This window comes from Elgaria multicarinata, chromosome 4 (assembly GCF_023053635.1).
Source record: "Elgaria multicarinata webbii isolate HBS135686 ecotype San Diego chromosome 4, rElgMul1.1.pri, whole genome shotgun sequence".
Taxonomy (NCBI): domain Eukaryota; kingdom Metazoa; phylum Chordata; class Lepidosauria; order Squamata; family Anguidae; genus Elgaria; species Elgaria multicarinata.
Window position 1 is genome coordinate 67,855,522 of NC_086174.1, and position 27,045 is coordinate 67,882,566.

Here is a 27,045-nt window from a genome sequence, read left to right on the forward strand (position 1 = left end):
AGCCATTGAATTCATAGAGAGGCGAAGGTGTGCTTTTTTTTTTTGTAACCCAGAAACATTCCACAATGCTTTGAAATTAACTAAAGGAAGATAAGAACTTCAGTTCAAAAGTTCTTACATATATCAGGAAAGTTGTTCCACCTTTCCCGAATGTGCAGTCAAACAAGTAAATATTATTTTGTAAGATCCTGAATTCAAGATAATATTTGAACATTTACACCAGAGAACAGAAGCCCAACTTACCGAGAGAATGTTTAACTCAATTTGCCTATGTCGTTTGCTTGATGCTTATCTAAATCTAAGCTGAGTCAATAAAACTTTGTCCACTGAGACACAGAGCTTTCAGCACACAAGCTGCCTGAACCAAAATGGGGTCCTACAAAGATATCTTTGTATTACTTTTATTTCTCTATACAGGTAAAGTTACCTTTACATTACTTTTTTAAGAAACATAGGGTTTAGCAGCTTTTAAACTAAACCCTGGGGGGAATCCAACAGGAGCTGGGAAGCATCCAGTTTAGATTAAATCATCCCAAGGGGGTGAAAATGAAAATGTCTTCAATTTGCCAAATGTAAAAAGGGAGCAAATCGACCATGAACATCTGGTGAAATATAATAGCCAATCAAAGAGGCCTAAGTGCCATAGCAAAAGATGCACACAGCAGAGACATCTGGGGAGGGACACCATGTATAGGGGAGTTGAAGTGCCTGGTTTTATGGAAACCTGCTAAAATGGAGAGAACCAGCGGGATACAGTCATCCCTGGATATAAATTCCACAGGAAGTACAGTGAAGGGTGTACTGGAGGAGGTGTTGCTCTGTACATCAAAGAGGACATAGTGTTGAGCAGAACAGAGCACCTAAAAGGGGCAGACTCTTCCACAAATGCGCTGTGGGTGACTATCTTGGGCTCCAAAACTAATTTAGTACTAGGAACATGCTGTCGTCTCCCAGACCAGAATGTTCAGGGTGACCTTGAGATAGAAAATGAAATCGGGGAGACTCCAAATGAGGAAGTGTTTTATTAATGGGTGACTTCAGTTACCCCCATATTGACTAGATGAATGCATGTTCCAGTCACAACAAAGAAGTTAAATTTCTCAATGCCGTAAACAATTGCGCCCTAAAACAGTTGGCCATGGAAAATACCAGAGGAGAGGCCACACCTGACTTAATCCTAAATGCCATTGCCCAGGACCTAGTATGAGTTGTATATGTGCTTGAACCAGTTGGTAACAGTGATCACAGTGCTATCAAATTTAATATATATTTAAGTGGGAAATTGCCATGGAAGTCCAATGTAGTCACATTAGATTTCAAAAGAGGAAATTTCTCTAAAATGAGGGAACTGGTGTAAAGGAAGTTGAAAGGGGGAATTAAGAGAGTTAAATCCCTTCAAAATGCTTAGAGCTTACTCGAAATCATAATAATAGAAGCTCAGCTAAAAAGTATACCGCAATTTAGGAAGGATAGTTAGTACCAAGTTAAAGAGGTCACTGGCATGGTTAACTAACAGTGTCAAGGAAGCTATTAGAGAAAAGAGGGCTTCTTTCAAAAAATGGAAATCTTGCCTAAGTGAGGAAAGTAATAGGAAGCACAAGCTTGCACAAAGGAGATCCAAGTAGACAAAAAGATATGCAAAAAAGCATTTTGAAGCACATATTCCTAACACTATCAAGGCCAACAATAAATGGTTCTTTAAATATATCAGAAGCAGGAAACCAGCTAGGGAGGCAGCTTGCCCAGTGGATGGATAACAATGGAGTTAAAGGAGGACTGAAGAAGGACAAGGATAAAATAAAAAGGCAAACTACAAGTTAGGCACAATTAGGAAAGGAACGGAGAATAAAACTGCCAGTGCCATACTGCGCTTATATAAATCTATGATGTGACCACACCTAGTATACTATGTACAGTTCTGGTCATCACACGCACCCCCCCCCAAAAAAAAGTTTATTGTAGACCTGGGACAAAATTATCAAGAGGCTGGAGCATCTCCTTATGAGGGAAGATTACAACAGGTGGGGTTGTTTAGCTTGGAAAAAAAGGTAAGGGGGGCATGATAGAGGTATACAAAATCATGCGTGGCGTGGAGAACATGGACACATTCCCCCTTCTCTAATAATACTAGAATATGGGGTTATTCCATGAAGCTGATAGGGATTCAGGACAGATAAAAGGAAATACTTCTTCACACAACACATGGTCAAACTATGGAATCCGCTACCACAAGACATGATTGCACTCATGTGCTGCTTGTAGGTCTCCCCTCAACAGCTGGTTGGCCATTGTGTAAACAGAGTGCTGGACTGGATAGACCCTTGGTCTGTTCCGGCATGGCTCTTCTTATGTTCTTGTGAGATTGTGAGAGAGCTTCGGCTATTGGGCGGTATAAAAATGTAATAAATAAATAAAAATTGTGGGGAAGTGTTTCAGAAATAGCTTGTAATCCTCAAACCAACATCATGCTGGATTTATCCTTTAGACATGCAATAGTCTGAGCCAAGTAAAAGCTTGAAGTGTAGTGTCCTTATATGTTAAAGGTTTGATAACTTGGTCTGATTTATAAAAGCTTACATTATAACGACTTCTGATTTTTCAAATGCTGTGTAATCCCAAAAGCTATGGTGCTAAAAGGTTGGCTAAGGCCACATTATATATGAGATTTGCTGAACTTCAGGCGGGTTTTCAAATTGTGACCTATATATTAATGCTCAATGATCTATGTAAGAATACATATTATAAATGTTGTTGGAATTGATCTCATTCACAATGTGTTATATATATATAACACACACACAACACACACACTCCAGGATAGTGTACACATATAAGGTACACGCCTTTTGTGTGCATTTATGTCCCATTTATGGTTTTAAACTGTAAAAGAATAAATATTCATAAATTGTATTGCTTGCTGTCCAGTTGTACCCATATCAACAAAGAAAGAAGTGTTGTTAAATATGAAGCCAAAGAAACCCATTGTAGAAAAGATACATGAATCTCTGTAGTTTTTGAGGGATTAATTAGGAATTACCCTTAAAAAAAACCAATGGCCCATACTGTGAAAGCTTGTTTCAAAAACTGTACCTGCTAAATATTATGATGCAGATTTGTTCACCTGGTAGCTGTGTAACTATAATTAGTTTGATGCCAAGTGGCTATCTTAAAAACCAACTGAAAAACAAAACTTAAATAATAATGTTCCACATGGCTGAGTCTCTCCAAGTTTAGCTTGGAAAAAGGAGGCTAAGGGGAGACAAGATAGAGGTGTACAAAATTATGCATGGTATGGAGAATGTGGATAAGGAGACATTTTTCTCCCTCTCTCAAAATACTAGAACCTGGGGTCATCCCATGAAACTGATTAGTGGGAGATCCAGGACAAATAAAAGGAAGTACTTCTTCACACAACGGATAGTTAAATTATGGAACTCACTACCACAAGATGTAGTGAAGGCTACTAATCTGGATGGCTTTAAAAGGGGGTTGGATAAATTCCTGGAGGCGAAGGCTATCAATGGCTACTAGCCCTGATGGTGTGCTATCTCCAGTATTTGAGGCAACAAGCCTGTGTGCACCACTTGCTGGGGAACATGGGTGGGAGGGTGCTGTTGCACCATGTCCTGCTTGTTCATCCCTGGCCGATGGCCGGTTGGCCACTGTGTGAACAGAGTGCTGGACTAGATGGACCCTTGGTCTGATCCAGCAGGGCTCTTCTTATGTTCTCTGTCCATCTTCTGCTGCAGAATTGCTTTGTCAGTATGATTTGGATTGAAAAGCTGAAAGAGAGGGGAAGATAGACTGCCTTTGGAGAACCCCTCAGATGCCACATCCTCCTAGGAGCTACACAGGGAAATACTATGCCTTACTTTAGGAGCCATAGGAATCTTTGTAACCGAAATAGCAATAACTTATACTTCACATTAAGGAAAGGAACAAATTTATTTTATTTGTTGTAAAAATTATATCCTGCCATTTGGCGGGGGGGGGGGGGGAATCTCATGGTATCTTGCAAAAATCAATAAAATGCAATCCCTAAAATACAAGGAGATTAAGACTCCAAAATAAATAAAAAGAGCATTAAAAGAAATGTAAGAGCTATTTCTGAAGGAAAAGAGCCTGCGGGAATAAGAAGGGTTTCACCTGACACGAGAAACAAACAAAAACCAAAGTAGTGCTAAGCAGATGGTGGCCGTACCAAGGAGAGGACCTCCAAAAAAGAGCATAACATTTGGTCAGGCTTATATGAAGGCAAGCAAGCTTTGGGAGACTGTGGTCTAATCTACACCAAGCAGGATATAGCGGTATGAAAGCAGTATATGGTATGTGTCAATGGGCCCCAACAGTTGTCAGTGCACTTCATCCCGCCATAAAGCAGTAGTGTGGCTCCTGCCTTTTATATACCATTTTCATACTGCTTTCATAGTGCAATATCCTGCTTGGTGTAGATTAGGCCTATATCTTACTTTGGGAGACTGCCATCTTTTAGAGTCTTACCATTCACATTCCAGGACGTGAACATTTACCAGTTAAAGGATATCAGAGATCGTTTAATCTTCAAGGTGAAATATTTCTCTGATACAATTCATAGTAGGATTAGATCCCTTATCAAAAGTGGGCATTTCAAGTGTGGAAAGTGTTTCTGTTGCACACAGGGCATGTCTACGCCACAAGGGTGTAGGCGGAGGATTGCGGACTTAGCGGCTTCTGCAATCCTCTCTGGGTGTCCAGATGGCCACATGGTGTCCCAGAAGGACGTCACGGCTGCCATTTAAAAAAAAATGAAGAGAGGAGCGCACTTGTGCTCCTCCACCAAAGGTAATATAAATAAAAATAAAAACATCCGATCCTGCTTCCCCCCGATGGACATGGAGTGCCTCGAGAGCTCCATGCCCAGTTCCTGCCTCCTCGCATTTACTCGTGAGGAGCTGGGGTGAAACTGGGTTGGCCGCCCACACCTCCAGCAGTCCAGGCCGATCCCAAGACTGCAAGAAAAATCAGGCTAAAAGCCATCCCGGTTATCTCAGGAAAATGGAGGGATCATCCCTCCCTACCCCTGGGATCCCCTGTGTGTCATGTGGATGCACAGGGATGATCCCGGTACGATCCCTGGGTGCAGACATGCCCACAGTCTTTGTGGCTGAACCCATTTGTTAATTCCAGAGATAAAAGGGTTTACATTGAGAGGTTTTTCCACAGCGAAATCATTCGGTGGAATCCCATGGGATGCTTACACCTCTGCTGATTCCCTCATGTCCTACCAATTCTTGTCTGCATGGGGTGCACTGCTTGCAGAAGGCAAGTTAGTGCTTCCAAGGCAAACAGAAACAAACAAAAATGCTAGTTTCTGGTACAGGGCTTGTCAGAAAAGTTTGCATAAGGAAGTTCTGCTGACCTGTGCCAATTGAGGAACAGGTGTTTCTGCTCATTCCAGGGCTTCCTCTGAGAATTGCTAAGTTACTGTTGCGCAAGCACTGGGTCCCACTCACACAATAGAATTGGCAAGACCCACTGCTTTTAAGGTACAAGAGAACTGTCAGAGGGTGTAAGCACCCCATTGGGTTCTATCATATATGATGTTATGCTCATGCTCTTTGATGTATGTAGTAGGGCTGTCCATGGAACCCTGGATTCAGTCATGATCCACTTTGGACTGATTTGGACCCGATCCAGCTCTTTTTGGACCCTGGATCTGAAGCAAAATTCTGAAATCCAAGTTATTCAGCTTTTACATTTTCCCATTGATTTGTATTAGAAAACAGAAATGGCCACAATATTTTTTAGTTTTATGATAAATACATAAAATTTGGAGAGCTGTCAACCATCTATGGAGGTTATTGAACTTGCCAAGTTTCAGACAGATAGGTCCAGTAGTTTTTCTGGTAGCCACAGGTAAAGTTTGCTTTTTTCAAGGAAATCTATCAAAGCAAAGAACTATTTTTTTTGTGTGCTTCCACATAACTGCATGGAATTTGAGAACATGGCAGCCACTATGGCAGTGACTGAACCTGCCAAATTTAAGACAGGTCCTGTGGCTTCAGTGCTAGCTATGTATAACATTTCCTTTTCTCAAAAACTAAAACAAAAGGCAAAAATAAATAAATAAGGAAGGTGTTTTAAGAAGATAACAATTAGGAGGTCACTATCCCTAATCTCTGGTGTAGGTTTTTTTGAAGTGCAAAATAACTTCTCTCCCCTAGTACTTTCCTTTTGTCTGTCCTGAATCTACCACTCGCACAGCACACACACAAGACTAAAAGAAATGCAGATGCAGAAAGAAAAATACTGCAGCTAAGGTGAAGAGGGGGAGGGAAATAACACTAACTATCTAAAGCCTACCAGAAGAGGATTTAAAAAAAATGAATGAAGATGAAGAGTTGAAAAATGGGAAGTGAAGGAATAGTAATTGAGTGGCTGAGGGGGTGGAGCCAAAGAACAAGCAGTAAACAAAGCAAGGAAACAAGCGAAGCCTCATATCTAGAAGAGAACACACACACACATACATATATGGCAACGAGGGACAGGGCCTTTTTGGTGGTGGCCCCCAGACTACGGAATGATCCGGAATAATCTCCCTGATGAGGCTCGCCTGGCACCAACGCTGCTATCTTTCCAGCGCCAGGTTAAGACTTTCCTCTTTGCCCAGGAGTATGGCAGCACATCTTAATCACCCACATGCTTAGTTTTTTAAAATAGTTTTTAATGCTTTATGTGTGTGTGTTCTGTGTTTTAGAATTTTAAATTTTGTATACTTGTTTTAATCTTAATTTTAGAATTTCTGTAAACCGTCCAGAGAGCCCTGGCTATGGGAGCGGTATATAAGTGCAATATATATATATATATATATATATATATATATATATATATATATATATATAAATCTAGATGAAAGATTTAAGGGAAAAGGAAGACTAGATATGGAATGCCAAAATGGTGGGGTAGTTACCATGGGAAGAATGAACAAGTAAAGCTGCACTAGCACAATACAATAATAAAGAATTCTCCTCCTTCTACCAACTCTCTTCCACACTGGGAAACAAAATCAGAGGCCTTTGCTAGACCTACTGGTAAATCAGCAATGGAGGAGGGGAGATCCCGCGATGTGAGTATTGCGGGATGTCACCCTCGTTTACACATTAGGCGCGGCAACCTCTGGAAAAGAGCTGTTGCGCCTGCCATTTTTTTCTTGTCTTAAAGGGGACGAAGCACACGAATGATCATGTGCAAAGGTAAGAGGTTGTGTTTTTTTAAAGAGTTTTCCTGCTCCCCCCACCCTAGCCCCGATGGGCGCAGCGCTCCGTGTGCAGCTCCCGGCTCCGGAGCCGGGAAAAGACACAAAAACGGGCCACACGCTCACGGTCTTGGGCTCAGCCTGAGACAGCAGGAAAAAGCGGGCTTGAATGGCTAGGCTATATCCCGGGGCCAGGGAGGGTTGATCCCTGCCTGAGCCTGGGATCCCCTGTGTGTCATCTGGATGCACAGGGACGAAGCGTTCCAAAGCTAATCAGATCCAGACTGATTTGGTCTGAATCACCCTGCTTTGGTTTGGAATTCAGATCCAGAACCAAAGCTGTGCACAGCGCCCTACAATTACAGTTTGTGTTGAGTTCTACACATCATAGAAGCTAAGATGCACAGCCCCAGTGCAAGCTGAATAGGGAATGTAATCAACCAGTGCTACAGAGAAACTTAGCTGTTGTTTTTAAATTAGCTACAGTGTTTTCATTCTGTCATCTCATCTACTCACTTTCTTTTAGTTCAAGGAGATATACTGGATAACTATGTACAAACAAATGGAGCTTGGATAATTAGTCTTCAAGAAAACACCTATATAACTCTCAGTAATGAAGAATGCGCTGAGAAATGTGAAGCTGAAACAGTATTTACCTGCAGGTAACTTGGGCAATAGTACAACTTATGAAGAATGCCCAAATGTTCAAGGATGAGCAGAAATGTTTCTTAGATATATTGGGCTATATCCAATGCTAGTCCTACTTAGAGTGCACCCATTGAAATGGATGGGACTTACCTTAGTAATTGCTAATTTAAGTCCCATTCATTTCAATGGGTCTACTCTAAGTAGGACCAACATTGACTACAACGCCAAGGCTGCAGCCCTAACTCTTATATTATGTTTCATAACGAGCAACACCTGCCTTTTTGTAATCCATTACAAATGCCTTTCACTCAGGGCTGGCCCAAGTCACTTTGCTGTTTGAGGGTGAACTGCAAATGTTGCCCCCCCCCACCACCAACCACCCAAGTCAAGGTGCATAGTACCTAAAGCCAGCCAAGTTATTTTGGAACATGAGGTAGAAAATACTGTAAACACCTCTCTCCATCCATGGCAGTAGAAATACAATAATAACAAGGTAAATAACTAACAATTTGCTGCCCTTTATGATACACAAAATCTGCTACCTGAGGCAATTGCATCACTATGCCTTGTGATAAGGGCGGCACTACTTTCAATGAGTGCATTCAGTACAATTTAAGATTGATAAGATAATTCTCTTGTCTCAAAAGTGTTTTTCAGTGCTATATGTCTTATTCATTGGAGTTTAACTTGCTCGTGCGTAAGGGTTGTATCTGTTAGCCCCTCCGGCCAATGGAATCCCTACCCCGTGGAGCTGGTTCACATATAACGCCACCCCATTCTGTGGTTGTTGAATTGTAGGTTGTCATTACATGGGTTAACTATGGGTTGTTAACCATGCAAAATCCATGAAGACAACCTATGTTTTGTTGTTGGGTTGTGAACTCTGGGTTGTTTGAACTATGGGTTGTCATTACATGCAAACCCAGAACTGTAGGTTGTTGATGGGTTGTTTCGCGAAGCTACAGAGGAGACAGACAAGTGGTTAAAAAACAACCACCAGCCACTCTATATATCAGTACCACAGGGCTGTGAAGGCATTTGGGACACAGGGAGAGAGCCAATGGAAGGGATGGGAACCAAACAACCCAGGAATTGACTAAAGAATCAGCAGTTTGCTTGATTGCCTGGCAGACAAAGCATGGGTTAACTCTGGTCAAGGCAACAATGCATGGATTAATTAAACAATAGGTTGTTGTTATGTGTGAACCAGATCAATTATTTTATTTATTTATTTAAATTATAGATTGGCATACAGTAATTTTATGTAATTTTTAAATCTCTTTTGTGATTTAAGTATTTTATGGATATTATTATATGTAAGCATTCTTGTGTGGGCTATGTCCCCAAAGGCAATGTAAATACATTTAATAAATACAAATTTCAAAAAAAATATATGTTCCTCTCACATCTTGCCATTTTAACAGGTCTTTTATATTTGCCTCCAAAGAGCAAAGGTGTATTACACTGGCTAGCAACACCGAAACAACAACTGTGTTCAGAAGGGCAGATGCAATTCTCTTTGAAAAAAGAAGTAAGTGTAGAGACTTTAAAATTTATCTGTAGCTCCTGAGGCAATGTAATGTATTCATGAAAACTGCTATGGTTGCAAGATGGGGCAATTTGAAATGGGTGGTAAGTATTTTTGTCAGAGGAACATTGACCTGAGGAGAAAATGAGCAGTAACCAACGGTTCCTCCTCTGCTGGTTCCATTGTACTTCTACAAATTAATGAGATGAAATGCCTGTTTCTGGATTAAAGCAGGTCAGCAGATCTCCCACCTATGAGCTCTGCTGACTTGCCCAGTTTCAGAAACAAGCATTTCTGCTCGTTTCAGGTTATTTTTAAAAATGCCAAAGCCCCGTTGTGTGAGCAGGAGATCCTGTGAGTGCATGGGCCCAATAGGGTACTACCCACATGGTGTACAGCACCATGTACATTGATGGTGCTATATAAATAAATAAATAAATAAATAAATAATAATAATAATAATAATAATACCCAAGAATTATTTATTTATTTATTTATTTATTGCAGTTATATATCCCATAGCCAGGGCTCTGTGGGCGGTTTACAGAAATTCTAAAATTAAGATTAAAACGAGTATACAAAATTTAAAATTCTAAAACACAGAACATAATTCCAATGTAGAAAGAAAGAATTCCACAAAGAATTCCAATGTAATTTTGTAAAATATGTTATTTTCATGGTAGGGAATGAAAGACACCAAACCTTCATGCAGCCATTCTATGCCTCACCGTTTCTGACTTGGCTCCTTAGATTTTAATATTAGATTTTAGCTTTCAGGAAGGAGGTATTGAGTTTTGGGGCCATGACTGTTAAGGCATTATCACCAGGACCTGCCATAAAGATTGGTCAGAAAGAAGTGTCTGCTGATTGGGCTATGAATTTCCTGTAACTTCAAACTGGAACGACTGCAAAGCTACACACTGGTTAGGAACGTCTGCCCCTAGTGACCGAAGATGTTAGTGCAGACAAAAATTAATTAATCCATATCTTTAGGGTCCCCTTAATACAAATGCCAAGTTTCAGGCATTTACGTTTCAGGGTCATGGTGCTATAGCGAAGACACACACACACACACACACACACACACACACACACACACACACACACACACACACACCTTCTTTTATTATTACAGAACAGAGGTCCTAGCTTTGAATTTCATTTTTCCATATTACAAGACCATCACAATATTATATTCCTGGAAGCTGGTGGGAAACCCCCAAAAAGAACATAAGAAGAGCCATGCTGGATCAGACCAAGAGTCCACCTGGTCTAGCACTCTGTTCATATAGTGGCCTACCAGCATCCTGTGCGAAACTCACAAGAAGGACAGGAGTGCGCTCTCCTGCTCACGTTCCCCAGCAACTGGTATACATAAACATACTGTCTCTGATACTGGCTATTTAGCAGCATATTGCCATAATGGCTAATATCCTAGGATACTTGTATACATACAAATTCCAGTTGGTAGGCACACAAAAACAATATGAGCCTGTTCAGACAACACACTAAGCCATGGTTACGCTGCCAAGCCTTTTGCTGCAAATGGTTAGTGAGCGTATTTAAACTGTGATTATGTAGCCACCGTGGTTAGGAATGGTTCACGTGATAGGCTAAGCCATAAAGTTTAGCTCAAAATGCTTACGTACTGTGGCTTAACGTGTTGTCAAACATGGTCTATAACTTTTCAATTTGACCACATTGTATTTTAAGCTGAGTAGATAAATAGAACCTATATCTCCTCTCATATTTGTTGATATTACTTCTTTATGGGAGGGTTAGAGTTGGAAGACAATGAGATTTGGACGAGCCTCCGGTAAATTCTGTGAGGTAGAGAAAATTCTCTTCCAAAATACCAGTTCCCTGATCTTCAAAACAGCCTCATGGAGACATGCATGGGGACATTTATATTCAGGACTAGCCTTAGGGATGGGTGAGCTAGGCAGTTGCCCAGGGCGCTGAGCTGAGGGGGGGCCCACCAAGCTGAGCAAAGGGCAGTGCTCAGCTGAGAAGGCACACCAAAATGAGCTCAGTGGCTGTGGTTTTTTTTAACGTACTGTCTGCAGTTAGTTAAGGTGGAAAGAAGCAAGTGTCTGTAACCTTTCCCCCCACACACACCAAGGTTCTACAGGTTGTTTCGTAGTAACTACAAAAATGATCTGCTTTCAATTAGCTTTAAACTATGTTTCTTTTTCAATTTCTACTTTGATGTCATTTGCACTACGTAAACATCAGTGGTACACAGCTTTTCTTTGAGGCAACGTTACCAAGTATTTTACCCTTCTGTAAGCTGTGAGAGGTTAGCTGAATACCCTTTTTATTTATAACTTGTCTTTATTATTTTTAAAGATAAAAATAATGGATAATCTAAAATAAAGAATACTTACCAAGAGATAGGATCTGCTACGAAACAAAAAGAAAAAGAAAAGAAAAAGAAAAAGAAAACCTGTGGTAGTTCTGCTGTGTTGCACCCCTAAACTCAGCCCTGCCACTGCTCAGAATGTGCCTTTTTGAGCTTTGGCTTGTATCATTCTCAACGGATAGGAAAGCAGGTCTTCCAACCAGAAGACCTGTGAGACTGAGCCCCAGGAAGGAGAAAGACGTTCTGCCAGAAGGGATTTCGAATTCGGAGGAGGTACTCAAGAGAAACACAGCCCAATCCCGCTTGCTTTAACTCATTGAAAGAAAAAAAATGAAGCATATCTATCATTCTCCTTGATCTCAGGTTGAGGAGCAGGAGCAGGCAAGAATTCTCAAATGTAGTCCGTACATGCAATAATTTTCACATGTGGCCTGTAGCTTTGTACACAAATGTATGGATCCTTGTAGGGGGCAGCAGCAGGACCCCCAGATCACACTTGCACCAGGCCCCATGTACCTTCTCTGTAGCCCTGCAAAGTTGACCACAGGGGGCGAGCACCAAAGGAGCCTTGCCCAGAGTGCAATTTATTCTAGGACTGGCCCTATTTATAGTATCCTGTTTCGTTAAACCACACACACACACACACACACACGCTGATGCACACTGAAACTCCCTCACAAGCATAGGGATGCATATATAATTCAGTAATGGTAATTTATTGTGTGTGTGAGGGGATGGTGTTTGTAGTAATAATAAATAACATATATTTTCTTTCAGTTTTTCTACTTGAATGCAGAAGAGGAAATGGACAGGACTACCGAGGAACTGAATCTAAAACTCAGACTGGTGTATCATGTCAGCGTTGGGCAGATGAGAGTCCTCATGTACCTAAGTATGACTTTTTCCCCATTTCAGTGAGAACTGCTTCCCATTTTAGGCAGCCCTGCAAGTCGATAAATGATTGACCTGAATTTGATATGGGAAACATGTAGGGCACAATTCAGAAAACATTATTCATGACTAAGGCCACAACTCTCTGCTTACTTACTTAGGAGTAACTACCCATATTGAATCCTGTGGTATTTATGTCTGAGTAAACATGCATGGATTTGGTTTCATGTGCCATTAATTAAAGCCCAATGCTCTGTGTTGTTCTTCAGGAGTAAGTCCTTCTGAATTCAATACAATGCATTCCCAACAAAGTGTGCATAGGATGGCAACTTTAGTTACTAACTTTTGCTTGATGGTGCCAATAAAGTGTGAAGGGGAGATATGTCATGCAGGGGACCCATACTGCAACATATGTGCCACTACTTCTCAGGAACAAAATACGATGTACATGCAATACTGCATAAAGTATTGTTATGCTCCTGCACCCCACTCCTGAAAGGGAATGAATATATATATATATATATATATATATATATATATATATATGGTTTATTTACACTGTGCTTTAGATGAGGACCCACAGTATCACTAGTCCAATCAATCCCTGCTTCCCCTCAGCTGCCATGCGATCTTTTTCTAGACTACGGCCAATACAATAGTCAATGGTGGGTTAATAGTCAACTCCACAGTTGATTGGTACCCCATCAGCCATTGCAAGTTCTGGCAGCTGGACTAGAGGCAGCAGTTGCTGCTTTGGTTGCTCTTGCCAGGACACTGTAGTCACCAAAAATAACCAACTGTGTGTGACAAAATAGTCAATGGTGCTCAACACACGACATGATAACCAATGGTTGTTAAAATAATCAACTCTGCACAGTGTTGGTTATTTGTATTGGCTATTTTGGCTGAATAACCAACCTTGGTGTGAAAAAGTCCTGACAGACGACACAATAAACAACCGTTGACTATTTAACCCACCATTGACTATTTAATCCACCATTGGTTATCATGTTGTCTGAACCCAGTCCTAGACAAAAGCAGCTCTCATGTTTTGCCTTCGGCCAGATCTATACCTTATTCCACATTACGAATGTGGAATAAAAAGCAGGAAATAACACTATGAAAGTGGTACATGGAATGTCAATTGTGCCTCAACAGTTATCAGTGCACTTAATACTGCTATAAAGCAGAAGTGTTGATCTAGCTTTAGATTCACCCTTTTCCCAGCCTTACTTCCTTCTATTTATTTATTTATTTATTTATTTATTTATGTATGTATGTATATTTATTTATTTATTACATATTTATACTGCCCAAAAGCCAAGGCTCTCTGGGCAGTTTACAATTAAAACCATTGTATACAAAAATCAAGATTAAAACTTTTAAACTTGTAAATGTCATATAAAACCAGTCCAGCAAAAGCTTGTCTTAAAAGATATGTTTTCAGGAGGCGTTTGAAGGATATTACATTTTCCGCCTCCCAAACTGCACGAGGGAGGGTTTTCCAGAGGGTGAGTGCCGCTATACAGAGGGCCTCCCATTGAGGTACTTCGTGACAACATTCTGTTTGTCTTGGAATGGCTAGCAAGGCCTCCTCTGATGATTGTAAGTGTTGTCTGGGTGCATATAAGGGAAGGCTGTCTGCTAGGTATCCTGGTCCCAAGTTGTTTAGGGCTTTATAGGATAATAGCATAACCTTGTATGCGGCTCAGTAGCTAACAGGTAGCTAACAGGCCTTCCTCTGCCCCTCCAACTGGCCTAGTAGAGCAAAAGTTACCAAGAGATTTGCAATCTCTTTTTACACAGAGACACTGAGTTGTAAGGGATCCCTGGAGGCAATTTAGACTGACCCCAAGCCCATAACAGTATGAAGTGGCTCTTACTTTGAACTATTCCTTTCAAAACTCACCATGCTAAGCATACAGAAACAAATTGAACGTCATACATTATCAAAATTGTGCACTAATCAATATTTTTAAAAAGATATTTATTTTTGCTGTTTCTCCCTGTTAATCTAATTTCACAATAGCTTGCAACAGCACATACATTTAAGGATGCATGCATTTTATTTCACTGCAATTCAACCTGTGAGCCAAGTTGCATTTATGCACTTCTTGACTGCAATGGCACTAATAGGTGACAAAAAGATTAATCAGCCGCTACGTTATTCTCCTGGCAAATTCTGAGGGACAATAATTTATAGCTGTTGAATGGGAAGCAATTAAGTCTGAATTACTAAACTGACATTTAGATTGGATGGGTGAGCAGCTATTCATTTCTCAATGTTTAATTAGTGTCTATTTGCATTGCCCATGAAAATATTTTTCTATATGAATTGACACTCTTTTAAGCTATGCACATTGGAACAACACATTGTACAAACTCACTGTCACATGTGTGGCAAAAGCGACAGGGCAGAGCTGGCCATTATGGAGGGTGCGTGGCTGTCACTGAAAGCAGCAGCCCCACATCTCCTTCCTGCCTGGTGATCTCTAGTATGACAAACTTATGGCATAGTCATATAGCGAGTGTGCCAGTTGAATGGGATTGGGAAAGTCAGAATGGGATGATGTCATATAATAATAATGTGACATGTTCCTCACTTCCCAAGCAGTGAAAGGTTCTAGGGGCAGCACTTACAAGGGCATGGCCAACTTTATTCAAGGGAAACCCACAACGATATTTTCATTTGTATAAAACATTTAAAGTGGACAAAGTGTTTCATATACACTAGGGGTGGGCAGAATGTAGATTGGGAACTACTGATATCTGGGTGGTTTGATGTAGATCTCAAGGATTTCTGACTTTAATGAGAGCAAGGGCTTCAGTGAAAAGCAACAAACACTCCTCCGTCATGGCCAGCTTTCTGCTAATTGCTTATCTTTACATCTCAGCCTTGTAATACAAAAACACAATAGAACCAGCAACGCTGAAGTCTGTCCACCCCAATATATGTTATCTTGTAATTCTTACAATGGGCCTACAGGCTAGGTCGGTACTATCAATCTGGTTTTTCAGCTGAGGGACTGAGGCTGAGAGTGGCTAGCCTTAAGGCCTGAATGGGAGCTTCTTGCACACCCACCTCATTCAACAAGAATCTTGAAGCATGGAAAACAGTACCATATAGTAGGGATATCTAACCTCAGACCAGCAGGCCAAATCTCACTTGCCTGCAGTCCCAGTTTAGCCTTCTGGGGTTCTCCATATTTATTTATTTATTTATTTATTTATACATTTATATCCTACCTATATCATAGAGATCTCGGGGGGTGGGGCATAGACATAAAACCAATTCAATAGTTTAAAACAATAATGTACATATGAAACCATTAATCAAGTTAAAGCTGGTAGAAAATTTAAAAGCAATAAAAACAACTAAAACTAGCTTTAGGGAAATTTAGCCCTCAAGGCTTTGATAATGATGTGGGATTTGCACATTCACAGAGAATCCGCGTGGAAGCCATATGACTGGCCATGGAGATTGAGTATTCCTGGACTCAACCAATCAACATTCCTGAGTTGGATGTAGCCATACAATAACCAAACATACTGATTTCAGTGCAAATGGCGACTAAGCTGCTGCTTCAAATTTTAGAGCAGAAATCAAGTATAATATGTAACATAATGGACATGTTTAATCTCTGACGAAAACACCACGCAACATAACAAGCTATCTCTCTCTCTATATAAAAGCCCAGACTGCTCCTCCAAGCCAGTTATAGTTTTTGCCCTCTGGTGCCACCTGGCGACGTTTCTCGGAACTGCGGCCTTCTATGGAAGTTCCAAGTTCCGAGAAAGATAACGGCCAGGAGCTTTCAGCCTAGCAGAGGGGCCAAAACCCACTAACCTCCTCACCAGACTGCTCCTCTACACCTGTCGTATGATGGGCATTTTTGCTAGTATTATATAACTTGCATGCATTATGCATATTTGCTTTATATTTGCCTAATTTATTCTGCTTTTGCTAATCATAGGGAGAGAGGAAAAAATGTTGTAGGTCCTTGAGATCATGCTGCCTGATCTCTGGAAAGACCCATTTGGGGTTTTGAGATTCACCAGGTATTGCCCATTCACTTTCAAGCCTATTGCCACTCAAGACCTTGAGAAAAAAAATGTGTGGCCTCTTTAACAATACTCTTTGTCTTTGTTTTTTCTAGTTTCTCCCCTAACAGTTACCCCAATGCTTCATTAGAAGAAAACTACTGTCGGAATCCTGATAATGACAAGAAAGGCCCCTGGTGCTACACAACAGATCCTGAAACCAGATATGATTATTGCAACATCCCAGAATGTGACGGTGAGGATGCACGCACCAGAATTTTATTTTTTGCAAGGCAATTTTAGATGTAGTATACACAGGCATAATTCTTATGAAATCTCTTTTCCTCACTGGTACTACCACATTATTTGCAAAAACGTGAGAGCAAATATTGTAATAGCATCTTTTAAGAAAGAAACCTTATTTTTCTGAGTAAATCTCACTAGTGTAAGATACTGGGATAAACATTGTTGGGTGATTGTCAGTGTTTTGTAGTAATTGGTAAGTTCCCCAAGTTGCATCTTTTTTGTTAGGAGCTGCTGTGGAGAAGCCTGTGGACCATGATGGGTGTGGATAGGGCAAGTTTAACTCTTTCTCTCCCTGCCAACAAAAAACGCCTCTCCTGAGTGTGGGTTGCATACTGGAAAAGGTGGCCACATGTGCCCTGCACCCTCACTGTGGGTTAAATAAATATAAATATATTTGCTGTTCTACTTAAGACCCTGGATGCATATTGAGGAAGGCAATATGTATGGATCAATATGAAAAGACTAGCGCCCATCTGCTCAGAGGCACTTTCTGAGGTGATTCAGTTTAAAACCAGATTTTCATCATGTTGTATTTGCTCCCCCTATGGCACACATTTCCAGCTAATGCATTATACAACCTGTGGAAAAACCACTGTTGCTGGACAAACGTCAGCAGGGAAAACCACATTATTCTGTGCATATGCGGGTAGAGTCCCATGACCAAATGACACATCATCAACAAGTATCCAGAAAGAGAGAATTGGGAATGGATGGGGAATAAGTGCAATTGAAGACCGTGTGATTTACTTCCGAGTGCACATATATTATGGAGGCTACCTACATTGAGCAGAATGAGATGCTCTGTAAGTGCGATGCAGCGAATGAAAAAAACAATTCCCCACTCTTTTCTCTCCAGTGCAATTGAAGACAATGTGATTTACTTCTGAGTATATATGGAGACCATTCACACTGATTTTTTTAAGTAATTCCAAAAGCAATTTCCAATTCTGCACTTCTTTGCCCATGCTAACATCATTTACTTCTGAGTAGAGGCAAAAAACCAACTGATCTTGGTCAGTGGAGGATGAACTTGACAAGGAAAAGTTTAATGCCTCTCCTTCAAAGGGTCCACCCTTCACTGGCGGCGATCCTTTTTTTATGCCCTCCACCCACATTCCTGCACCCCTTTGCAGCATCACATAATGGCAGCTGCAGATTTAGAAAGCAAGGGCCATAGTATTCCTGAGAAAATATTTAGATCTCCTCGACACTGATGCGGGGAGGTGCCACCTTAGATCTAGTCCTAGGAACTCTCAGGAAATGGGAAATGGTGGACACAAGCTGCAAAGGGGTGGATTTAGGAACAGTATAGCTACCATTATATGAAGCTACAAAGGGGCAAGGCAGATCAACGGAAAAGCACAGTACTGAGTGCAGTAGAGAGGGGGGAATAATTTTTAAAAGGACAGCCCACTTATGCTGATGAAATATCAAAACCCCGCAGTGTCGGGGCACAGACACACCCCTAGTCACAACCACTAACCCACATTTAGTTGAGGGATATGGGGTACATTCAAACAGAACCACACACAAGCTGTGTTAAAGGGGAAATCCATCATGAAACATTTCCCCCCAAATGCGCTTCTATGGCAGGGAAACATGTGGTTACTGCGTGAAGGATGAGGAGCAGCAGCACTGCAGTAAATCTCCCATGTAGCTTAGCTTAGTCATATCCAAGGAAATAGTCCTGATATAACCTAGCTCTAAATTTTCCAGTGGACGTAGCCCAGATACTATTAGACTGGGAACTTCAAACTATAGTGTACAAAATACTGTAGTGTACAATAAGGGGAGAGCAGAAGGATTTAAGATCCATCATACCTATTACTGTAGGACAAAACAAAAAAAGCTTAAGTCAAATCTGCATGACTCAAAGATATTTACACTTACAGAACAGTGCATGTACTGCAGTGGGGAAAACTATCAAGGTAAAGTTTCCCAAACAGAATCTGGGCTTCAGTGCCAGGCTTGGGTTTCTCAAGAACCTCACTTTCATGAATACATCCCTTCAAAGTAAGTCACAAATTGTACCTCCATCAATTAAACTCATGGACCATCAAGGGGCACAATTGAGTTGGGTCATTTGAAAACTGTAGACAGACATGATTTATTTATTTTTTAAAAAAAATACTCTATTTTCAGCGGTAGGTACCCAGGTCACCAGAAAATTCTTCCGCGTTGGCCTCACTAAGAGGAATGGAAAGTGTGCAAGACTCTTGGGCCTACACACCAGTGTGGTGTGGAGGAACCATGTGTATGAAAACCACAGGCTTTGTCAGGTCACAGATATTTGTACATCCTAAATCTTTGGCACTTTGGGCAGGATCTACACTACTGCTTTATAATGGTTTATAACAGTTTTGACAACTGTTTAGGCCCAGGACATACTCCATATATAGTTTTCAAATCGTTTTCAAAGTGTTATATCCTGCTTGGTGTAGAGCCGGCCTTGGTTTCTAGTTCAGTTGTAGGGCACATGCTTTGCATGTGGAAAGTCCTGGGGCCAAGGATGCAGGTGAGGAGAAAGAACTCTGACTGAGAGTCAGTGACAGCTGTCAATGCTGAGCTAGACAGACAAAAAATGTCTGATGTGATATAACAACTTTCCCCAACTTGGTGTCTTTCAGATGGGTTGGACTGCAACTCCCAGCATACCCAACCAGCATAGACAGTGGTCATAGTGATCCTGTTCAGACGACATGCAAAGCCACGGTGGTTAAGCATTTTGAGCGAAACATTATGACATAGCTTATCACGTGAACCACGACTTAGTGTGTTGTGTGAACACACACTAGTGTGTTATGTAGCCATCCTAACCAGGATGGCTACATAACCATGGTTTAAACATGCTCACTAACCATTTGCTGCAAAAGGCTTAGCAGCCTAACCATGGCTTAGCATGTTTTTTGAACAGGCCCACTGATTGGGAATGGTGGGGGGTTACAGTCCAACTCATCTGGAGGGCACCATGTTCAGGGAGGCTGTGGTATAAGATAGCTTTCTATTTTCTGGAAAAGACATAACCAATGCCAGTGTGGTGTAGTGATTAGAGTGCTGCACTTGGACTGGGGAGATCTGGGTCCTAGTCCCCATTCGGGCCATGAAGCTCACTGGGTGACTTTAGGTCAGTCACTGATTTCAGCCTGGCGAACCCCACAGGGTCGTTGTGAGGATAAAATGGGGAGGAAGAGGGCCCTGTAAGCCACCTTAAGTTCCTTGTAAGAGGGGAAATGGTGGGATATAAATGTAATAATAAAAAATGGAGTAATAAATAAAAATAACCATTAGCAATCAATTGTCAGAACCTTCAGCTTTCTCACCCAATACTCAGTTTTCCAGAAAAGAATCTCAGGTCAAATTACTGCCGTAATCCCGATGGCGAGCCTCGTCCTTGGTGTTTTACCACCAGCCTGACTAAACGCTGGGAATTCTGTAACATTCCACGGTGCAGTAAGTTTCATTTGGATTATCATTTGCAAGCTACCTCTGATGATAGTGTAATACATGTTCTTTCTCTGGGGGACATAATTCAGTACTGAAGAAGTGAGATGGCTTGGGGAATGTGTTTCTGAGCTTCATCCCACGTACCTGTTTCCCTCGAATTATCCCCTGTATCACTAAGCTGTTGCTGTTGTTGTTGCTACCGGGTGGCTAGATCCTTTGCATACCAGGAAATGGGTTTAAGGGGGGAAATGTAAAAAAAATCATAAAAAATCAACAGATGACCCAATCCAATTCAAATTTGGTATGCTTAAAGCTCTCCTTAATATCTATTACTGTGCCAATTTTGATGTCTTTATCTTTAAAGCTTAGGCAGATGTAAGGATTTGTTTAATTTTTCTTCAAATCCTGCTCCTGTACCCCAGTGGCTGCTCGGAAAACAACAAATGATACGTTCGAAAACTAGTAGCAAAATATTGCACTTCTTTTGGTTAAGAAGCATAATTAAAGCAGGATGCATGGGAGTACTTCACAATAAAAGCAGATTATAAGCTGGAAAACTTCGGAGTCCTTTGAAAGCAATTCGCAGTGAGTGCACAGCAGAACGCTGGTGTGATAAAGCTTTCTATCTCATAAGCTTGAAGTAGCTTTTTGGCAACCGTACATATGGGGATAGGAAATAATGTTCCACTCAAGTCAAATTTTTTAGCTGAGTCGATTCCTCTTAGGTGTTTTGAAGATGCTGATTTCACTCACCTTCTCTTTTGTGGTACAGCTTCACCCCCACCAGACCCCAGCCCAGGGCGCCAGTGTCTTGCGGGAAGGGGAGAAGACTATCGAGGGACTGTTGCCCTCACAGCATCGGGAGAAAAGTGTCAACCCTGGGCAGCCCAAGCACCTCACAAACATGCAAGAACTCCAAAAATATACCCTTGCAAGTATGTTATGTAAATCCATTGTCACTTGGGCCTTGTAGCTGTGTTACTGAATAATGTGTGCAAATTAGGAATACACAACATTTGAGAGGCCTTGCTTCAGATAACATATTACAATCTATTTTGCATCTTCCCCTCCCGGAAATATGAGAGATGGCTGGTGAGTAGAACAGGTTTCATGCTTCAGTCAGAGAGTTATGTTGTAAACGCAGTCTCGACTTCCACTCTGATATCTCAGTGCTCTATTACATTGCAGTCTGTTTTCCATATCCTGCCCTCCGTAAAATCAGGTCTAGGGATTGTTGATATTCAGACTCTGTCTTCTAGAGTGACTGTAACATATCTGGCATCTTTCTTCAGAATGCCTTAAAAGATTTACATCTCTCTGGTCAATTTTAAAACAAACACCAGTTGTTTCTATGGACATTTTGTTTCAGAGGATTAGAAGAAAACTATTGTAGAAATCCTGATGGAGTGACCAGTCCTTGGTGCTTCACCACTAATCCCAGGAAACGATGGGAATACTGCAATATTCCTAGCTGTGATGATGCAGCAGTAGTTGCTGGTAAGAAAAGTTGCATTTGTGCATCTGTAATTGATGTGGACAGAACATATCATTTTGAATTTCAAAACCACACAGCTCTTGGGAACAAGGTTTGCCTTGCAAAAAGTAAGTAAATAAAAATGTGACAAATCTGGTTATTATCTCTAGGCTGAATTTGTAAAAGCAGATATGGAGTGAATTCAACCTGTTTTATGTATTTATTTACTTTACATTTTTTTATTTAAAATTCGTTTTAGGACATCTTCAAGGGCATATGGTCTCAAGGGCGGTGTGCAGGATAAAAACCCTACAAAAACATTCATAAATGCAATAAATATACATCATCATCATCATCATCATCATCTCATTTATTACAATCACAGGCCAGAAAAGTTAATATAAAGCATGTAAAAGAGCGTTAAAAAGTAACGTAATAGCAAAATACAATTTTGAAGAATTCCTTCTCTCAGGAGGATAGCAACATTTCCCCCTAATTTGCACTGAGGTCATAAGAAACTTAGCAATCCTTTCAGTGATACAAGACGACACATCCCTTAAACAAATTAGTACCAAAGTTGTGGAGTTACTTCCAGAAAAAGCTAACAATTGAGAAAGTAATTTCTTTCTGCATTCCTTATACATGTTACATGTTACAATACAAAAGGACATGTTCAACATATTCTATTGTTCCAGCGCCACAGGGACACATCCATTCATTAAATTACTAAGTAACAAGGACATAGTCAACAACACTACTCCCTAACAAAGAACTGAAAATAAACTCACCCATCATATCACCTGGAGTACTTCCATTGAAGTTAATTTTGTTATGTCGACATGCAAAAAGAGCTAAGCATGTGCCAGCAAAATTAATTGTAGCGTCCTTAGAGTGTCTGATATATGGAGGTTGCTCTATTATATGATCAATTCCTTTAAGATGTCAAGATTCTGCTAGTGTATCAGGGCCAAGCTGGGCCTTGAAGTCACTGGCCATGAGGACCTGTGCTAATGGAAACTTTGCATCAATATGTTCCAGCTCTTCCCACTGGGATTTCTTACCAGTATAACATGTAGTTGGAGGAACATATACAATAAAATACTATACAAACAATATTGTAATTCTAATTACCAATAAAACCTTCAGTCAATGAAAATAGGTGGGTCTTCAGAGCCCTCCTGAAGACTTGCAATGTATTGAGTTTTCAAAACATATTTATTATATTGATTTAAACTGTTGTATTTTTATTTGTTCCTATCAGCCTGAGGGATGGACTGAATTAGAAATGTAAATAAAATAAATATGTTCTGGACCCTGCCTTTATGGAGCCACATTGGCAACGCTCTGCCGCCAAACTCCGCGATATCACTGCTGCGGGGTGGCAGCAAGTAATCCTCAGTGGACAAGGTAGAATGGGCTTTCCAGTGGCCATTTGTCTCACTGGGCCCACCCCCCTGCCCAGCTTCCAGTGACGAATCAGAGGTCACCTTCCACCCAAGAATACCCCCAGCGCGACTGACAGTGGAAGAGCCCTAGTGACCTCACTCCAGCAGGAAAAGTCAGAGTAAGTCCAAAGCTTTTCCAGTGCACATCCTCACAGGAAAGCCCCATGGTGGCTGTGAGGTAGCTGCTGCATCGTAGAAACCAGTGCAGGGCTACTGTACAGCCGCTGCGGGGTTTATAAAATGTATAGCCAGCTCACTGTTCCTAAGACCACAATCCAAAGCATACTTACCAGGAAGGAATCCCATTGAATTGAGAGAAACTTAATTCCGAGTAAAAGCTGCTTAGGATAGCTGCTGTGAGCTCTACTGTAAAGCAAATGAACAGGAAATAAGTGAGGATTGGGCTGCAGAAAGCCACCGATCGATCTACAATCAACAATGGAAGGCTATCAGTCATTGAGAAGAGGTCCAGATGCTCTTAAGCTATGCCTACACCATCTCTTTTCACTTTGCCTTGTTCCTGAACATTTCTCAGTATTTGCACTGCTACAAATTCTACAGAACTTTGGGCTTTAACGAGACTGGTGATAGTACATTTGGAAAGAACCAATATGCTGCTCATGTAAGGTATTTTTGTTCTATTTTGATATAGCTGTAGCTCCTGCTATTCCTGTGCAAACTACAATTATCGAGGACTGTTATCGGGGCACTGGAAGTGGTTACCGGGGTACCACAACATTGACCGTTTCAGGAAAGAAATGCCAAGCATGGAGCTCTATGACACCCCATCATCACGCTAAAACCCCATCTATATTCCCAGATGCGTACGTTCACCTCAATCTTAAACAGAAAGAGTGTGCAGTCGATTTTTGATGGGGCTAGGAAATAACTTAGAATTGCTTAAGGTTAAATGAGACTTTCTTGGTGAGGTTCCCACCTTTAGATTGTTCTCCAATGGCTACTGCTCTTAGAGATGGGGAAACCTGCAGTGTAGATGACAGCACATCATGTATTTTTAGTACTGCACATTACCTGGGAAAGGGAGAGAAGAAGATAGGGCAGGGAGATGCTGTTTCCTGTGGCACATATCCACCATTTCATCTACATGTGATGTCACTGGTGGTCTAGAGCAGCCTCCCCCAACCTGGTCCCCTATAGATGTTTCTGACTACAACTCCCAGAATTCCTGACCATTGGCCATGCTGGCTGCGGATGATGGAGTCCAAAACTCCATCATCCGCAGCACCAAGCAAAGGAAGGTTTGCCAAGAGGCTCATTGGCATTTTTCACTTTCTTTTGAGGCAGAGGAGACTGGACAAACTGGACAAAGGATATCAAATGGAGCCAGAGAACAAAATTCTCAATGAATAGGATTCATGTGCATTTATCATTGATGCTGCCACATTGAAATTAATATTTCAGTGGCAAATATAACAAAAATATGACATAGAAGTAGTGAACACCACAACAAAGGTACTGGTGCTCAGAAACAGGTTGACAAACGATGCAACACCCTTGTTAAATTACTACATAAAGAACTGCTTTTGCAGCCAATTGTTAATAAATGAATGTTGCCCATGGTGTGATAACACAAAGGACGTTGGAAACAAGCTCTAAGGGTTCTCATTGTCTTTGGCAATGAAAGTGGGCCTCCAGTCAAAGGCATTACGCGTACAAACGACATTGAATGACATGACGTAAAATGTTATTCTCAACATTTGTAAATTAAGAGGGGAGATTCCCTGACTTCTAAAAGAAGCATGATTTCTGAAAACATTGGCTACACACCCTCATGGAGGAGAATTGCTGTCATTCAAGCTCCAGTTGATGTAGAGGCAGAACTATTGATTTCTCTACCCCAATTGTTTAAGCAGATGATAATGCCAGAACATTCTAATCACAATAAAATCAAGACTATTTGTCCCAACTTCATAAAAATAATGTTCAGAAAGGAAATGGTTAAAATACTGCAGTTTATAAAGTTTTTTTCTGAAATTGCAGTTTTCACCTGTTTGCAAGCGAATTTTACACACCCGTTCTCGTTTCCCCCCTCTTTTGCTCATGTGTGGAAACAGCTAAAAGAGTTTTGTTCCTGAAAACTCATAATGGAATCCTCTTATTTCGCTTCTACTAGATTTTCAACAGAAATAGTTAACATGTCAAGTATAAGAGCCGATATAAAAAGCAAATGAAAAACAACCACCATTGAGGTCATAAAGAGTTAATGCCTTGTTCTATGTTAACATCAGATGCTATCTCTGAAGTATTAAAGCTTTCATAGTTGTTCTGAGTAGAACATGATGCATATATTTGTTTAAATTGAGATGTAGTGTTTCTCAGCATCAGTGTCACAGAAGACTAATTTATATATCAGACTGCATTGTTTAATGCTCTACAATGGGGATTATATCATATTTTGTATAGATTTCTCATCGTTGCCCCAAATAATTTGAGGTTGGCCATCATTCTGTAATTTTTCAATTTAAGCTTCTAAAAAAAAACCTCTGGCAACTCGTCTATATGGGAGCTTTACCCCGGGGTAGCTTCAGAGTGGCAGCAGGTGATCTACATGTGCAGCTGTCACGCCGAAGGGTCCAGGGACAAAGTCCCAAAACTCTGTGCTAAAAAAGTCAGGTACTTACCCCAACTTTTTTAGCTTGGAGCCAGGCTCTGCACCTCTGTGGAGCCTTTTAAATAAATAAATCAAAGGGGGGCTTGAAGGGGCGGACAGGGAACTCTGGGTTCCACACATTTTAATGAAAGGGTGGGTGGGAGGAGAGGAACAGGGAGCTGGGAGTCAGCTGCTGCTACTGGGACAAGCACCAGGGTGGGGAGGAATGGGGCAGCCTGCTCTCCTCTCTCTGAGTTAGCTCTGGCTGCTCCATTCCTCTCCCCCCCCCCCAATTTTTATTTTTAATATGTAGATGCGAACCTTTGCATCTACAAAGTAAAAATAAAAAAGGGGGAGAGAGGAATGGGACAGCCAGAGTGAGCTCAGAGGGAGGAGAGCTGGCTGCCCCATTCCTTCCCTCTCGTAATTTCTGCCAGTGGCAGCAGCAGCCACTCTGAATTGGCGCTCCTTCCCATGCAGATGCTGGGAAGGAACGCCAATTCGGGAGCCCAGGGCCTTGGGGCACAGACCTGGGACACAACATGAGGCCTAACATTAGCTTGCCCCCAAAATCTCATCAAATGTGGTTAAACAATGTGGCTGCAAGGTCAGGTTTCTTCTGATCAGAAGTTGACATCAGCTATCTAGCCTGCCTCCCAAGGCACAAAGCTAAAGTGTATTGCTTAGGTACAGGCAGCTTTGGTTTCAGCCGGCTGAGGAACATTTCAGAAACCCTCAAGCAACTAGCCTCCAAACACAGGAAATCTTTCACACCATATAATATTACATTCTGCATCTATATTTATAGTGATCTGAGGAAAAACTACTGCAGAAACCCGGATAATGATGATAAAGGCCCCTGGTGTTACACTACTGATCCCAGTACAAGATGGGAGTACTGCAGTCTGCGAAAGTGTGTTGATATCGTGGAACAACCACAACAACAATAAAGAAAGGATTTTGCATATTGACCCGACAATGTCAATAGGGCTTTATCTTTAAAGGAGGCCGACAAATAATTTGAAATAAATAAACAAAATAAAATGTATGCTTGCAGTGTG

The 27,045-nt window shown here is 41.2% G+C and overlaps 1 protein-coding gene across 2 annotated transcripts; it reads left to right on the forward strand.

The window, feature by feature from the left end:
- The first annotated feature begins 327 nt into the window (after positions 1-327).
- LOC134397638 (plasminogen-like) lies at positions 328-27,045 on the forward strand. Of its 2 annotated transcripts, XM_063124470.1 has the most exons (11): positions 328-417; positions 7,761-7,896; positions 9,307-9,413; positions 12,550-12,664; positions 16,821-16,960; positions 18,903-19,023; positions 20,342-20,460; positions 21,227-21,389; positions 21,824-21,951; positions 24,026-24,197; positions 26,793-27,045. In XM_063124470.1, the coding sequence occupies exons 1-11, from the start codon at positions 369-371 to the stop codon at positions 26,932-26,934; spliced, it is 1,392 nt and encodes a 463-aa protein (XP_062980540.1). In that variant the 5' UTR covers positions 328-368; the 3' UTR covers positions 26,935-27,045. The 2 variants fall into 2 exon arrangements, with proteins under 2 accessions (XP_062980540.1, XP_062980541.1); XM_063124471.1 differs by lacking the exon at positions 328-417 and having other exon boundaries at positions 7,765-7,896; positions 9,330-9,413.